The 15355-nt window shown below is 44.1% G+C and overlaps 1 protein-coding gene across 1 annotated transcript in view; it reads right to left on the bottom strand.

The window, feature by feature from the left end:
* Positions 1-15355, bottom strand: part of DPYD (dihydropyrimidine dehydrogenase) — a 1875594-nt gene that overhangs the window by 549369 nt on the left and 1310870 nt on the right. Inside the window, exon 15 of the mRNA XM_068239758.1 lies at positions 11206-11274. Within this exon, the coding sequence (XP_068095859.1) occupies positions 11206-11274 (69 nt within the window). The remainder of the gene's footprint in view (positions 1-11205; positions 11275-15355) is intronic.

Genomic DNA, 15355 nt, shown 5'->3' on the forward strand with positions numbered 1-15355 from the left:
GTTTTCTTCCTGCTTTCATGTAAGCAGACATATTGTTAACATCCTGTGCTTTCAAATGAGCTTAACTGCCTTCTCTGCCATGGCAGTCAGGTAACTCAGGGGAGAGTTCAAATTACAACTTGTGATTAAACACTGTTCATCAGTCTGCGGAAGGGGCACAGTCCACAAACTGGTAGGGCAGCAGCTGTTGGCCCAACAGCCTTGCCAGCAGTGCATTATTTTTGACAACAAAAGAATCACTTGCAGGGAGCATCCGCTTTCTGTGCAACAATTCTGGCACAGAGGCCTGATGCTGGAACACTGGTGATTCAGAGGAAACCAACAAGGGTGATGATGAGGTGCTTGCCGAGGTCTGGAGCCCTCGTCCAGCCTGGCATGCAGAGGGATTTGAAGTAGAATGGGACGCAGGTTGGATAGGGACAAGACGACTAGAAAAAGAAGAGGAGGGACCTGTTGCTGCTGCTTTTCCTCCACCCATCTTATTGTAATTCTTTACATATTCGAACTCCCGTCTGTGGTGGTTGCGCAGATGGCTTATCAGCCCTGAAGTGCCGAACCCGCTGCCCAATTTGCCTCTGCTCAGCGATTTACGGCACACAGAACAGACTGCCCTGGATTCATCCTCTTGCAGAACAGTAAAATAATTCCATGCAGGGGACGTGCGTGCACGTGGAGCAGTGGTGCGACCTGTTCTAGCACGTCCATGCTCAGCATTGGACTGGTGGGTACTGACAGACGGGAAAGCACTTGCAGGCTGCTGGCTAACCGTCTGCTCTGTTTCTGTTTCTCCATGCTTCTCACGCCTGCTAGTGCCTAACCCACCAGATGGCGACCACGTTGGATCAGCTGCCTCATCATCCAAAACATCATCTAGTTCAACCAAAGCACTGGAACCCATAAGTGACTCTTCTGGACCCTCCACCTGGCCACAAAACACCTCTGTAGTTGACTGGTGGTGATGTAGATTGGTGGTGACACAAGCTCCCAGTTGCGATGGATTACTGGATGAAGAAAACACAGGGGCCATTTCTGTCACCACATAACCCACCACTTTTTGTGACCTTGGTCCCATGGTCTCCTCCAATGCCTCGTCCCAATCCTTCTGAACATCTCTCTCATCGACATAGGCAGGGCCGGATTTCTGGCAAGGCCAACCTAGGCCACGGCCTAGGGCGCCAGAAAATTAGTGTTGTTTAGGGTGGCAGAGTGGCTATAAAGTGTGACGGAATGCAAGCAGATGAAAGCGCCCGACCGTGCTATCATTAATGCCCCCTGCCCGCCAGCTATAGCGTGCGCTCTCATCCTCCACCATTGAACATACTCTGCATCTGCTGTGACAGCAGACAGTCCCAGTCCGCCCGCAGTCACGCTGTTTGAAGTTTGCAGATAGCTGCGGGCAAGAGCTGCGGGCAGGCTGGAAAGCCAAGTCTGGCATGTGACCCAACATGTGGGGGATAAAATATCCCGACGGGGCACAGGGGCCAGGCAGAGATCATGCCCAGAGCTAGGAGGCAGCCAGCAAGCTAACACACAGCAACGGGCAGCCAACTTACACATGTTGCCTACTTGCCTGGCTGCCGCTCAGCTGACTGTCCGCCATAGTGTGCACTCGCCGAATCCGATCTCCCTTCCGCATCATGGGGGTTGATGGAGGATGAGAGTAGCAGGACAAAGATATCTTGCAGGGCACGGCTCTATGTTCGTCGATGTCCCAAGCTCTGCCGCCCCGCCTCCTCTGTCTCCCAGGTGCATGTTTCACATGTAAGTTCTTCTACTGCCAAAACTGCTGGGAGATATGTGTAAACTTTATTCCCTCCCTCGGATCTGACACCTGTTCCACCATTTGGAGTTTTGGCACAGACATCCCTGCTGTGGTGAGTGTAATGGGGACGAAGGGACCTGGGAGGACAAACAAACAATGGTTGTCTGCACTCAGATGCAATTTAGATAAGCTGCCTTGCTGGGGATGGGGGCTGCTGCTTGCTGAATGCTCTGTCTGTCAGCTGACAGCCTATATGATTGAGGGTGCCCATACACATTATTTGATTTTTGGCATCAATATCCAGCCGATTCGTTCATAGTGATCAAATCTGGCTGAGATTGATGCCACAGCATGGTCACCCAATTGAATGTTTCCATTGATTTTTTGCTAAAACCACCAATCCTCCAAGGTGTAAAAATTTGTGTCCACAGAGCTCGATTGGGTGCGCGGTGGTATCGGCAACGACCAACGGACCCCCTATTATTATTTTGTATTTATATAGCGCCAACATCTTACGCTTCACTGTACAGAGTATATATTATCTTGTCACTAACTGTCCCTCAGAGGAGCTCACAATCGAATCCCTACCTTAGCCATATGTCTATGTGTATATCGTGTAGTGTGTGTATCGTAGTCTAGGGCCAATTTTTAGGGGAAAGTCAATTAACCTATTTTTATGTTTGTGGGATGTGGGAGGAAAACAGAGTGCCCTTAGAAAACCCACACAGACACAGGAAGAACATACAAACTCCTTACAGATGTTGACCAGGCTGGGATTTGAACCTGGGGACCCAGCGCTGCAAGGAAAAAAGCACTAACCACTATGCCACCATGCTGCCCCTAGCCAGTCTTCCCTCCAAGTGTATGTGTCCTCTGCCCCCAAGCCCGTGGTAAGTGTGTGTAAGCAGCACACCTGGCTCATCAGTGTGACTCCTCGCCTCCTCCTGTGTCCAGCATATTTCTTTATTGCTGCTGGAGCGCCTGTACCACATGACACTGCCACATGTACTAACATCACTATTCAAAAAGCTGCCAGACACAGGAGGAAGCAAGAATTCACGCCACCCTCACATACAGTGGCTTGCAAAAGTATTCGGCCCCCTTGAAGTTTTCCACATTTTGTCACATTACTGCCACAAACATGAATCCATTTTATGGGAATTCCATGTGAAAGACCAATACAAAGTGGTGTACACGTGAGAAGTGGAACGAAATTCATACATGATTCCAAACATTTATTTACAAATAAATAACTGCAAAGTGGGGTGTGCGTAATTATTCGGCCCCCTGAGTCAATACTTTGTAGAACCACCTTTTGCTGCAATTACAGCTGCCAGTCTTTTAGGGTATGTCTCTACCAGCTTTGCACATCTAGAGACTGAAATCCTTACGCACACCCCACTTTGCAGTTATTGATTTGTAAAAAATGTTTGGACTTATGTATGTTTTTTGTTTCACTTCTCACAGGTACACCACTTTGTATTGGTCTTTCATGTGGAATTCCAATAAAATTGATTTACGTTTGTGGCAGTAATATGACAAAATGTGGAAAACTTCAAGGGGCCCGAGTACTTTTGCAAGCCATTGTATGAGCCTGCAATGTGGAGAAGCAAACAATTTTACTCTGATCAAAATCGAATCAGAGTGGAATCGATTCCTACCACACACAATACAAAGATTTTCAATATATTCCAGCAGATCATCAATTGAAAAAATATTGAACTGCAGCATTATACCAGGCCAATGGGAGGTGTGTGTGTGTGTGTGTGTGTGTGTGTGTGTATGTTTGTGTAGTGTGTGTATGTTTGTGTGTGTGTGTGTGTGTGTGTGTGTAGGGCCGGCCTTAGGTTTCATAGCGCCCTGAGCGAAATCTGATTTTTGTGCCCCCCCTCATCCTCTTTGCGCATGCGTGCACGCATGCACACACACACACACACACACACACACACACACACACACACACACACACACACACACACACTTGCTTTTTTGACGTTGTTACACATCACGCCAAATGCTCAGATCTCTGTGACACGTCACATATGTATAACAGAAAAAATACTATTAATAACCACAAATGGATGGAAAGAGTACCTTATCTTAAATATACTTAAAAATGAAGGCTAGAACCTTTTCGGAATATTAATAAAAACAATCAGTGGGACAGTTAGCCGCCCCCCCCCCCCCCCCCCCCACACACACACACACCGTTTACAATGACAAAAAAAGACAATTTGCACCACACGTTATAGCCACACTGTCCCCCCCCCCCAAAAAAAAAATGCCCTCAGACTCAGTATAGATAGGTAGCCAGGTATAGGTGCCATAGTATAGGATCTCATGTGTAGGTGCCCTCAATATAGGTTGCCAAACATAGGTGCCAACAGTACAGGAAGTCAGTTGAAGGTCTCCATCCCCCCATAGGTAGCCAGGCGTAGGTGCTTCCAGTATAGGTAGCCAGGTGTTGGTGCTTTCAATAAAGGTAGCCAGCTATAGGTGCCCCCAGTATAAGAAATCAGGTGTAGGTGCCCTCAGTATAGGTAACCAGCTATAGGCGCCCCCTTAGAAGCCGGCGCCCTGAGCGACCGCTCCGGTCGCTCATATCAAAGGCCGGCTATGTGTGTGTGTGTGTGTGTGTGTGTGTGTGTGTGTGTGTGTGTGTGTTTTCTTGAAATAAAAAAACAGTTAAGGAAATAAGGGGGTGAAATAAATTACCTCTCTCACTCTGTCAAACACGAAGCCTGCGGCCTGGCTTGGCTCTGTCTAACCCTCTCCACACAGCAACTATTAGTACACTACACTACAATCTATCACTCAAACTAACAATCTACTGTCACTCTCTCACAAATACACCTAGCTACTACTACTAATAGCTCACACTCAATCTAATTCTCTGTCACAGTCTTTAGTTTTATATACAGTCTTTAAAAAGACTATGGATTTATGTTGAAACAACTAATATGGGTCTGTCTCTCCTCTCTGCAACACCAGCCTGAAACCCACAAGCTTCGTGACTGTCACACCTCTCTTATATACAAACTGGGTGGGATAGCTGATGATAGGTAGCTAGGAGCTGGTTGCTAACATAGGATTGGTTGGTTTTTGTTAAGACTCTAATTGGTGCAGAAATTCCGTTTTTAATGCAGAAATCGGCATGTTTTAAGCTTCTGTGATGGGTCTATCCCTTCAGATCCTTCTGATTGCAGCTTTTACACGCTTCTGATTAAATTTTGACGGAATTCCGCATAGAAATTCCGCTATTTCCGATTAGCGCTATCGCTTTTCCGTTCTGGCTCACTGAAACGGAATTGGCAATTTCCGACCGTAATTGCGGAAATCTCCATTCCGTGGAATCCGACGAGCAACCCTACTCACGGGGCACTCTGGTCATAATTGATCCGGGGCACCATGGCAACAGGTTCGGGGGCGCCAGATCAAACGGCCTAGCGACGCCACTGCTTCAACAACATGCCACTTGATCCTAATTTTCATCGATTTATAACAGAAATAGACATTATGGATTCATTGTTCTCCCCCTAGTGACGCCACTGCTTCAACAACATGCCGCCTGATCCTAATTTTAAATGATTTATAACAGAAATAGACATTATGGATTCATTGTTCTCTTCCTTTTTTTTCCTTCTTTTATTTTTGCTTTGTTTTTTGTTATCCTGTTTTATTTTACATACTATACAGATTTGTATGTTATGTGCAGTAATTCTTTTGAAGATATGCTGATGAACTGCCATCTGATAAATAATATCATCATTCTGTACATTTGAATCCTTTTTGTAAACATTTTTGTACATTTTGTATGACGGTATGTTTTTATGTATGGTTGCATATTATTGCTTTGCACCAGCATCTCCCCTCAGGTGTGCTGGGGAGGGTGGTGTTTCTGGTCAATATATAAAAATGTTTGTACAAAGTTGTCACTTAAGCTATGACTAGTGCTGCCATGTACCACTGTTGTATCTTTTAATGATGATCAAATAAAGATATGGTCATTAGGAGCGGTGTTCCTGTCTCCTGCACCCCTCTACACACATCATAGTGATATGTGGTGAGGCGAAGCAGCTTCTTTTTCTTCATTATGGCTTGGACAGGATATTCATTTTGCAGGTTGATCGATGGAGCGGGGGGGGGGGGGGGGGGGGGGGGCAGTATCTATCCAGAGGGCCTAGAGCTGGTGATATGTCCACCTGCTAATGCTGCTCTCCCCACGGTGCTATGCAGAGCATTAACACAGGCATAGTGTTCTAAAACTCATCTCCTCTGTGCTGCCTCCATCTCCAGTTACAACCCTGTGAACCGGCGATGTATGTGGGTGCAGACATGTCTCCAGGTCACGGAGTACGTGGTAACAGGGAGATAACAGCACAGAGGAAGGAGTACAGCAGCTTGAGAGGTAATTGTTTGAGCTCTTCGCTGTGTGAAGACTCAGCATAGGACCCAGAGGAGAGAAGTATAGCAAGGAGGAAATGTGTGTGTGTGTGTGTGTGTGGGGGGGGGGGGGGGGGGGGGGGGGGAGGAGGGGGGTGAAGCTCTATTTTTTTCTTTTCTGAAAAGTGGTCAAAAACCAGTTATCATTACAATGTGTTAATATGTAGTTAGCTTACACTACATACTAATACATGCCAGTGGCATAACTATTTCTTCCTTTCTCCTCCTCCATCAGGGCCGCCTCCCACGCTCCCCTGGCTCTGTCTGTTCAGACTCACAGATCAGTGCGCCAGCAGTGACGGGACTCACCTCTTCCACTATTCGGACTCTCTGGCACTTTTGCTGCAGCCACTTGGTGTCCTTTGGTCTCTACTTTCCTCTCTGTCTCAGTTTCTCTGCATGCCACATGAAGTCACACAACGCACGGAAGACTGAGAGGAAGGCAGAGGTACTGCTACAAATGTCCATGGGTAGAGCAAGATTAAGATAAGGAGGCAGGAGAAACTCACAGACCAGCTTCCAACCCCATAACACTGCTGATATACTGTTATGCAGCACAATTGTCAAACAGCTTTTGTTGTGAAACAAGTTGAAACAACAAAAACATTTTTTTCTATTGTTTAAACAGCTGATAAGAATAAAGGCCCATACACACGTCGGATTTTTCTGAACGACGGGTTCGTTTGAACGTCCCGTCGTTCAGTCGTTCGCACGTGGAATCAGACGTGTGTACAGACTATCGTTCGCGTGATAAGACTGGTTTGGAAACCAGTCGTATCACCCGAACGATAGTCTGTACACACGTCGGATTTGACGTAGCGAACGAACTGAACGACGGGACGTTCAAACGACGGGTCGTTCAGAAAAATACGACGTGTGTATGGGCCTTAAGAATTCATTCCAACAGTTGGATTGACTTCTTATCAGCTGTTTAGACAATAGCAAAATACTTTTTTTTTTAGTTGTTTCAACTTGTTTCACAACAAAAGTTGTTTGACAATTGTGCTGCATAAAAGACCGCTGTTGAGCATGTGTATGGGGCGTAATGGATAGCTAAAAAAGAAAATCACTGAGTACTGAACAGGACACAATCTCAAATTCAATCATATTATTGTTGTAAGAGTCATTGCTTACATGGTTAGCACAAAAAGGAACAAAACATTATAGTGTTTTTCACTATTCAAAGACCGGTCAGCGGACACTCAGTTAAGCCACTCAATTACCCTGGTCTGCTTCAAGCAGAATCTGGAAAAAGGAAATCAAGAATTCCCCAGTTCCATGTGGCCTTCTTAATCCCAAACCTGACTGAACAGAATAAAATTCCTCTAGCATACGAGTTGATGTATAGAGGAAACCTATAAACGGAATCCTAAATGCTGGCAGATCTGATTATTAAAATGAACTGGTGCTAATATTACACATCTAAAGGTTATGGTGCCCTCAGTACTGCCTTATTACCCTTTGTACAACTCTCATCATGGAAAATGAGGCTGCAGAGCAACTTGACAGGTCTTCGATTTCTATATATATCAAGTAGGTCCTAGGATTTCAGGGGAAAATAGAGCTTTGGTAAGTATCAATTGATGTCATGTGTCAATTTGTTCATATAAAAATATTTTTTAATTAGACATACAAAAATAGGACAGTGCAAACATAGAACATTCAATAAAATGAAACAAAACTAAAACATAACATCAAAAACTAAGCCATAATGAAGTTTCACAATGTCAGTTAATCATCATTGTGGCATAGCAGGCCCCTTAGGTGAAGCTGTATAAACTTCTTTGCAGCTGGAAGAATCAAGGTTTCATGTATTGGCCATGAGAAGCATTTAATTAGAAACCACTTTTTCAAGTAATTCCAAGCCACTTAGCTCGACACGTTTTGCAAATAAATACTTCCCTTTCTCAGGAGATGTTTGGCCCTTGGGTGGGCTAAATATTGTATCTAACTGGATAACATTAGAAATGTATGTATAACGGTCTAATACAGATATATCTGATTTGATAATGATGATTAAGTGATATTGTAAAACATAATTTATGGCAAGTTCGTTCATTTCATTGAATGATCTATGATTGCATTGTCCTATCTTAAGATGTTTAAATAAAAATGTATTTATACAAACACATTACACATGACTTGCATCAATTTATACTTATCATAGCTACCCCCATTATCTGGTTCAGCCCCATGCATCCGAGCAACGGTCACCTCCCATTCATTCGCCAATAACTTTATCACTACTTATCACAATGAATTGATCTATATCTCGTTTTTTCCACCGCTAATTAGGCTTTCTTTGGGGTGGTACATTTTGCTAAGAATTATTTTTTTTTCTAAATCCATTTTAACAGGAAGATTAAGAAAGAAATGAAAAAAAATTATTATTTCTCAGTTTTTGGCCATTATAGTTTGAAATTAATAAAACGCTACCGTAATTAAAACTCATGTATTTTATTTGCCCATATGTCCCAGTTATTACATCATTTAAATGATGTCCCTATCACAATTTATGGCGCCGATATTTTATTAAGAAATAAAGGTGCATTTTTTCAATTTGCGTCCATCACTATTTACAAAGCTTATAATTTAAAATAATAAAATAATATACTCTCTTGACATGCATATTTAAAAAGTTCAGACCCTTAGGTAACTATTCATGTTGTTTTTTTTTTTTTTTTAATTGTAATTTTTTTTTATAAAAAAAAAATTATTTGGGCAGTTTTTGGTGTGGGAGGGAAACAGCTAATTTTAAATGTAAAATAATGTAATTGTTTAATAAAAACTGTATGTGGGTGTAGTTTACTATTTGGCCACAAGATGGCCACAGTCAAAAAAGTCCTGGAAGTGAACGATCTCGCATCCAGGAACTAAAATGAGGTCGGGATTTTTTTTTCTGGCAGAAAGACGGCGGTCTCTGATGAGAGATCGTCGTTTTTTCTGTGGGGGAGTTAGATCGGTGAATGGGAACTATATTACCATTTACTGATCGGGAGGCTAGCGGCAGGCAGTGGGAGCACGCTCGTTCGCGCGCACCGCGCAGCAGCAAAGCCTATCTGGACGAACTTACTCATCCAGATAGGCTGAACCGGCTATACCCAATTTCCCCTAGAAACACCCAGGGACCTATTTCATATGTATCAATTTAAGGGGACCCCAACAGTCACTCTAATTGGTGCAACCCTTTGTTAGGTATGAACAGCTCAAATTGCCTAAAACTTCTGACGGTTCCCTAAATTTACGCAGTCCCACCCCCCGTCAGGATGAAATACCGGCCTACCTAGCAAAGGATTTACGTGGCCTGGGAGGATGGTGAGGGACCGATAAGCCTAAAGAAGGCTGAAGGAAGCCCCAGGTATGTATAATATTTTGTGTGTGCGTGTGAGCTCAGGTTCCCTTTAAAAGCAAAGCACCCATACATACTGTTCTCACCAAATTTGCTAGATCAAAAAAAATCAAAAAGACGTTGTAGTTTTTGAAAAAAAATGTTTTTAAATGTAGTTAAATGCAGGATAATGTAGCTACCCATCGATATTTAAAATGTACATATATCCCCAGAAAAAGCAACACATTTTCTGCCACAGTTTCTTGTTGAGCAGCTGCAATGCTTTTGCCAGGGATCCCTTTGCAGCCTCTATACTGCTGTTCAAGTATCCTTGGCAAATTATTATTTACACAAATAAAATGTAGCGTTTCCCCTTCCCAGATGCCACCATGAACCCCCAGGGCCTACACCCACAGGCACATGGGTAGTTACTTCCTCCTTCCTCTGGTCACCAGAGGTGTGAATGATCCCCTTGTCCATACCTTTGGGGAGAAGGGAAGGCTTTAGCCTCATATCATAGACCATCATAGAACCATATCATAGACCATGCAGGCTGGTATAGCTCAGGGTGTGGGAGCTCCACATAGCTCCGAATTCTGTCTATGCCAGCCTGAATGGGTGACAAGGCTTATAGAGGCTTGGGAAGAGGATTCCATGGTGTCCATTTTCTTACAATTTATAAAATGTATATAAAACTTAGAACTTAGTTTAATCCTCTGGGCGATACAATTACATCGCCCAGGAGGGAGCGCAGCACTTTTTTAAAAAAAAATTTATTTTTTAAATCATGTAGCGAGCCCTGGGCTCGCTACATGATAGCCGCTGCGCAGCGGCATCCCCCCACCCACTCCGATTGCCTTCGGCGATCAGAGTAAGCAGGAAATCCCATTCAGAACGGGATTTACTGCTGGGCTTCCCCGGTCACCATGGTGACGGGGCGGGATGACGTCACCGACGTCATAGATGTCGTGATGTCAGAGGGAGTCCCGATCCACCCCTCAGCGCTGCCTGGCACTGATTGGCCAGGCTGCGCAAGGGGTCTGGGGGGGCTGCGCGGCACGGCGGGTAGTGGCAGATCGGCTGCGAGCGGCGGCAATCGGAAGTTACATGCAGCTAGCAAAGTGCTAGCTGTGTGTAACAAAAAAAAAAATATGCAAATCGGCCCACCAGGGCCTGAGAAATCCTCCTGCGCGACATACCCCGAGCTCAGTTTGGGATTATCGCCCAGGAGGTTAAATGACAGTGTACCACAGCAAAATGTCACCTTACAGAGTTTAAACAAAAAATAAAAAATTCTTTGAACTCTTTCCTCAAAAAGTATGTCTATTTGAAAAATGTTTTCCCTTGTTCCCACTATTCCCCTTAACATACCCAGCAAATTTAGTGATTATAGTGTGTGTGTGTGTGGGGGGGGGGGGGGGGCAAAGCAAAATATGCTATAATAGCAAAAAAAAAATTGGAGGGTGAAAGCAACCCAATTCACTGCAAGTTTGAATGTAATAATTTGAACACTCATCCATCTATGCAATACCTAATGGGTACTCCTTTGGAATTATTACTAGTGCATACAATCTTTAAAGGAAAGGCACTGCGGACCTAATTGAACTGAAATAATGGATTAACCAAAATGACAGGAATATGAGCAATTTATGCTCTAAGAACATTTATTTACCTCAGCCATTTGGGAAAGTTCAGTCCAATCATCCTTGTTGTAGCTACACATAATGCTTGCAATGAGAATCTGAAATACAAAATCACCCATTACCACTTTGCTCAGAGACAGTTCACAAAGAAAAAATCCATGACTTAAAAGGGAACCTGTAATATAGCTAAAAGCAAGGCTAAAATACTAACAGCATTGAGTTGTGTCACACTGTGAGTCTTTCATGTAGTTTGGAACTTTAACAAACCTTTGTAGCTTCCTTCAGTAAGTACTGCCTCTTTATGTGTTACACCTCACCTCCTATAATTTTCTGAGAGGGACTGGGCTTGATTCACTAAAGGGTGCTAAGTGTTAGCATGACAGTAAAAAGCAGCTTTGCACGTGCAAACTACTTAGCAGCCAAGTTTGCACGTGCAAATTATTTAGCACCCAAGTTTGCACGTGCAAAGCCTTTACACTTGAGTTAGCACATGCAAAGCCTTTACACTCGAGTTAGCACATGCAAAGCCTTTACACTCGAGTTAGCACATGCAAAGCCTTTACACTCGAGTTAGCACATGCAAAGCCTTTACACTCGAGTTTGCACATGCAAAGCCTTTACATGTGATAACTCAGTTATCACGCTTTAGTAAATCAAGCTCACTGTATGTGACTGCAACAATGTGAGTGGTGCTGCAAGCACCATTTCTCCTCTGAGAAGTGACCTACCAGGTTGGCATATTTTAACAATACTGTGGCCTGCCTCCAAAAGTTTAAGAACTTTTAGTCAGAAACCTCAAAGCCTTAAAGTGACATCATATAGTTACTGAAACTTTCAGTTTCCCTTGTGAGTATCAGGGAGGTCTTGGAGGAGGGGGTCACTCATAGGTGTTAACCTAATGAGAGGGAAGGACTAGTGTCTTTGTTTTTCTTATTCTGCAGTAATTTATCATATGAACATGTATTAGCATTAGTGATGCCTCAAACCACACATCAACTGTGTATATATATATGTACTTGTATTGCATACTTGCATTGCAGAATGTCCTGATTGCAAAGAATTTTGAATTTCTTATGTATCTAACTATCTATACTCGACACTATTTATCTAGTAAAAATGAGATGAGATTTAAGAACAATTTAATTAATTGACACTGTTTTCAAACTTATTTCAGAGTAACCAATGACATATTCAAGTATCATCTGATATTCATTGAAATACTACAGGAAAATCTAGGTTAGTGGATTCAATTTGCTTGGTAAGGTGGGGAATTTAAGTACAAGACACATGTAGTAAACTAATTATTCAAATAACTAAAGTGGTCTATAGATTTTATTTCAAGCAATTGGGATCTACTGAGATCCAGGTTTATAAGATTATCAGGGTGCAGGACAATAGGCGATGACATAAGACCCCTTAGATTGCCCCACTGGGAATGGGAAGCACAGGAGAGAAAACCCCACCATGAGGGGAGAAAAGGCAGGGAGGACTTCTAGGTACAGTGGACTGAAAGGTAGAACTGACAGGGAGGACTACAATGTAGGGCTGTCAGGGTGGACTGGAAGGTAGGACTGGCAGGGTGGACTGTAAGGTAGGACTGGCAGGGCGGACTGTAAGGTAGGACTGTCTGGGATGACTGGTAGGTAGGACAGGCATGGCAGATTTGAAGGAAGAACTGAAAAGTTGGTCTGTACGGTAGGACTGACTGAACTAACTGGTGACTGAAAGAAATGACTGGAGATTGACTAGCGACTGACAGGCAGATTGGCATTGGGCAGGACTGATGGGTGACTGAAAGGTCTGACTGGCAGATTGGCATCTGACAGGACTGACTGGTAACTGACAGAGCTGACAGGCAAGACAAACCGCTTATCTAAACACATGCTTTGTGCCACATAGCACCTGGTATTGGCACAGCTATAGCTGCAATGCTATAGTCCATGGCTGAGTACTAGTAATTTGAGTGCTGGCAACAGCCTGACCACGGGGGACTCAGAGGGGTATAGTATTCAATGTCACTGGGAGTTCCAGCTGCAGCAGGGTGAGCCATCCTTCGGCTTGCCCTGCCGGGAAACATTTTAATATGTAAGTGGCAGACTTATTGAATTGACAAACAGCATGGCAAAGTGGTGTGGCTACAACTAGGATGAAACTGCACTGGATACTGTTTTGCCAGAGTTAAAATAACCCTGGACTTTACACCAATGCTGAAGCTCTGGCCCCTGACGGGCACACAAATGGATTCAGGAGTAGGGATGCTCACCGAATTCCACGGAATTCAGATTTCCGCGATTCCGATCGGAAATTGGCAATTCCGTTTCGTCGCATCGGAACGGAATTGCTATAGCGCTAAACAGTAATTCCGGAATTGCTATGCGGGATTCTGTCGGAATGCAGATTTTGTAAGCATATCAGAAGGAAGACCCTAGACAGAAAAAATACAGTGAAAATAACAGGATTTTTGCATGAAAATCGGAATTTCAGCACCAATTAGAGTCTTAACAAAAACCAACCAATCCTACGTTAGCAACCAGCTCCATAGCTACCTATCATCAGCTATCCCACCCATTTTGTATATAAGAGAGGTGTGCAGTCACAAAGCTTGTGGGTTTTAGTCTGGTGTTGGAGAAAGAGAAGAGACAGACCCATATTAGTTGTTTCAACATAAAACAATAGTCTTTTTAAAGACTGTGAGAGAAAATTAGATTAAGTGTGAGGTATTATTAGTAGTAGTTAGGTGTATTTGTGAGAGAGTGACAGTAGATTGTTAGTTTGAGTGATAGATTGTAGTGTAGTGTGCTAGTAGTTGCTGTGTGGAGAGAGGGTTAGACAGAGCCAGCCAGGCCGCAGGTTTAGAGTGAGAGAGTTAGGTGGTGATTGATTAGTTGAGTGTAGTGCAAGTTTTTTTGTTTTTGTTTTCCAAGTTTATTTTTTGTTTTTGTTTTTGTTTTCTTTATTTTGTGTTTTTTAATTTCTTTCTTTATTTCACCCCCTTATTTTCTTATCCTTTCTGTCGCTCATACCCCTTCCCCAATAAAGTTTATGGCCCCAAAACAATGGAGCGAGAGCAGCAGCAATTTCCTGCCACTCCTAAAACAAAATGGAGTGATGGTGGTGTTGGTGGATCACGTCAAGTACATGATCAGGTTGAGGGTGGCAGCAGCAGCAGGAAGCATTCCCCTCTGGTCAGAGATGTCTTCCCTTTGTTGGCATGCAGGAAAATTTTGACAGAGCAGCAGGCGAAGAGAGTTGTCGATTATTTAGATCAGGAACCCTCTACCCAGTCTGAGGGACTTGAAGCTAGTTGCAGCAGATCCAGTCGTTGAAGCTAGTTGCAACATCACCACCAGTCAACTACAGAGGTGTTTCGTGGCCAGGTGGAGGGTCCAGAAGAGTAACTTATGGGTTGCAGTGCTTTGGTTGAACTGGATGATATTTTGGATGATGAGGCGGCTGATCCAACATGGTCACCATCTGGTGGGTTAGGCACTAGCAGGCGTGAGCAGCTTGGAGAAACAGAGCAGACAGTTGGCTAGCAGCCTGCAAGTGCTTTCCTGTCTGTCAGTACCCAGCAGTCCAATGCTGAGCATCGATGTGCTAGAACAGGTCGCACCACTGCTCCACGTGCACGCACATCCCCATCATGGAATTATTTTACTGTTCTAAAAGAGGATGAATCCAGGGCAGTCTGTTCCGTGTGCCGTAAATCGGAGAGCAGAGGCAAATCAGGCACCGGGTTCGGCACTTCAGGGCTGATAAGCCATCTGCGCAACCACAACAGACGGGAGTTCGAATATGTAAAAAATTACAATAAGATGGGTGGAGGAAAAGCAGCAGCAACAGGCCCCTCCTCTTCTTATTCTAGTCATCCTGTCCCTATCCAACCTGCTCAGTCCCATTATACTTCAAATCCCTCTGCATGCCAGGCTGGAAGAGGGCTCCAGACCTCGGCAAGCACCTCGTCATCACCCTTGTTGGTTTCCTCTGAAATATAACCAGCGTTCCAGCATCAGGCCTCTGTGCCAGAAATGTTGCAGAGGAAGCGGATGCTCCCTGCAAGTGATCTGTTTGTTGTGAAAAATAATGCGCTCCTGGCATGGCTGTTGGGCCAACAGCTGCTGCCCTACCAGTTTGTGGACTGTGCCCCCTTCCACAGACTGATGAACAGTGTTGCTCCAC

The sequence above is a fragment of the Hyperolius riggenbachi genome, chromosome 6 (assembly GCF_040937935.1).
Source record: "Hyperolius riggenbachi isolate aHypRig1 chromosome 6, aHypRig1.pri, whole genome shotgun sequence".
NCBI lineage: Eukaryota > Metazoa > Chordata > Amphibia > Anura > Hyperoliidae > Hyperolius > Hyperolius riggenbachi.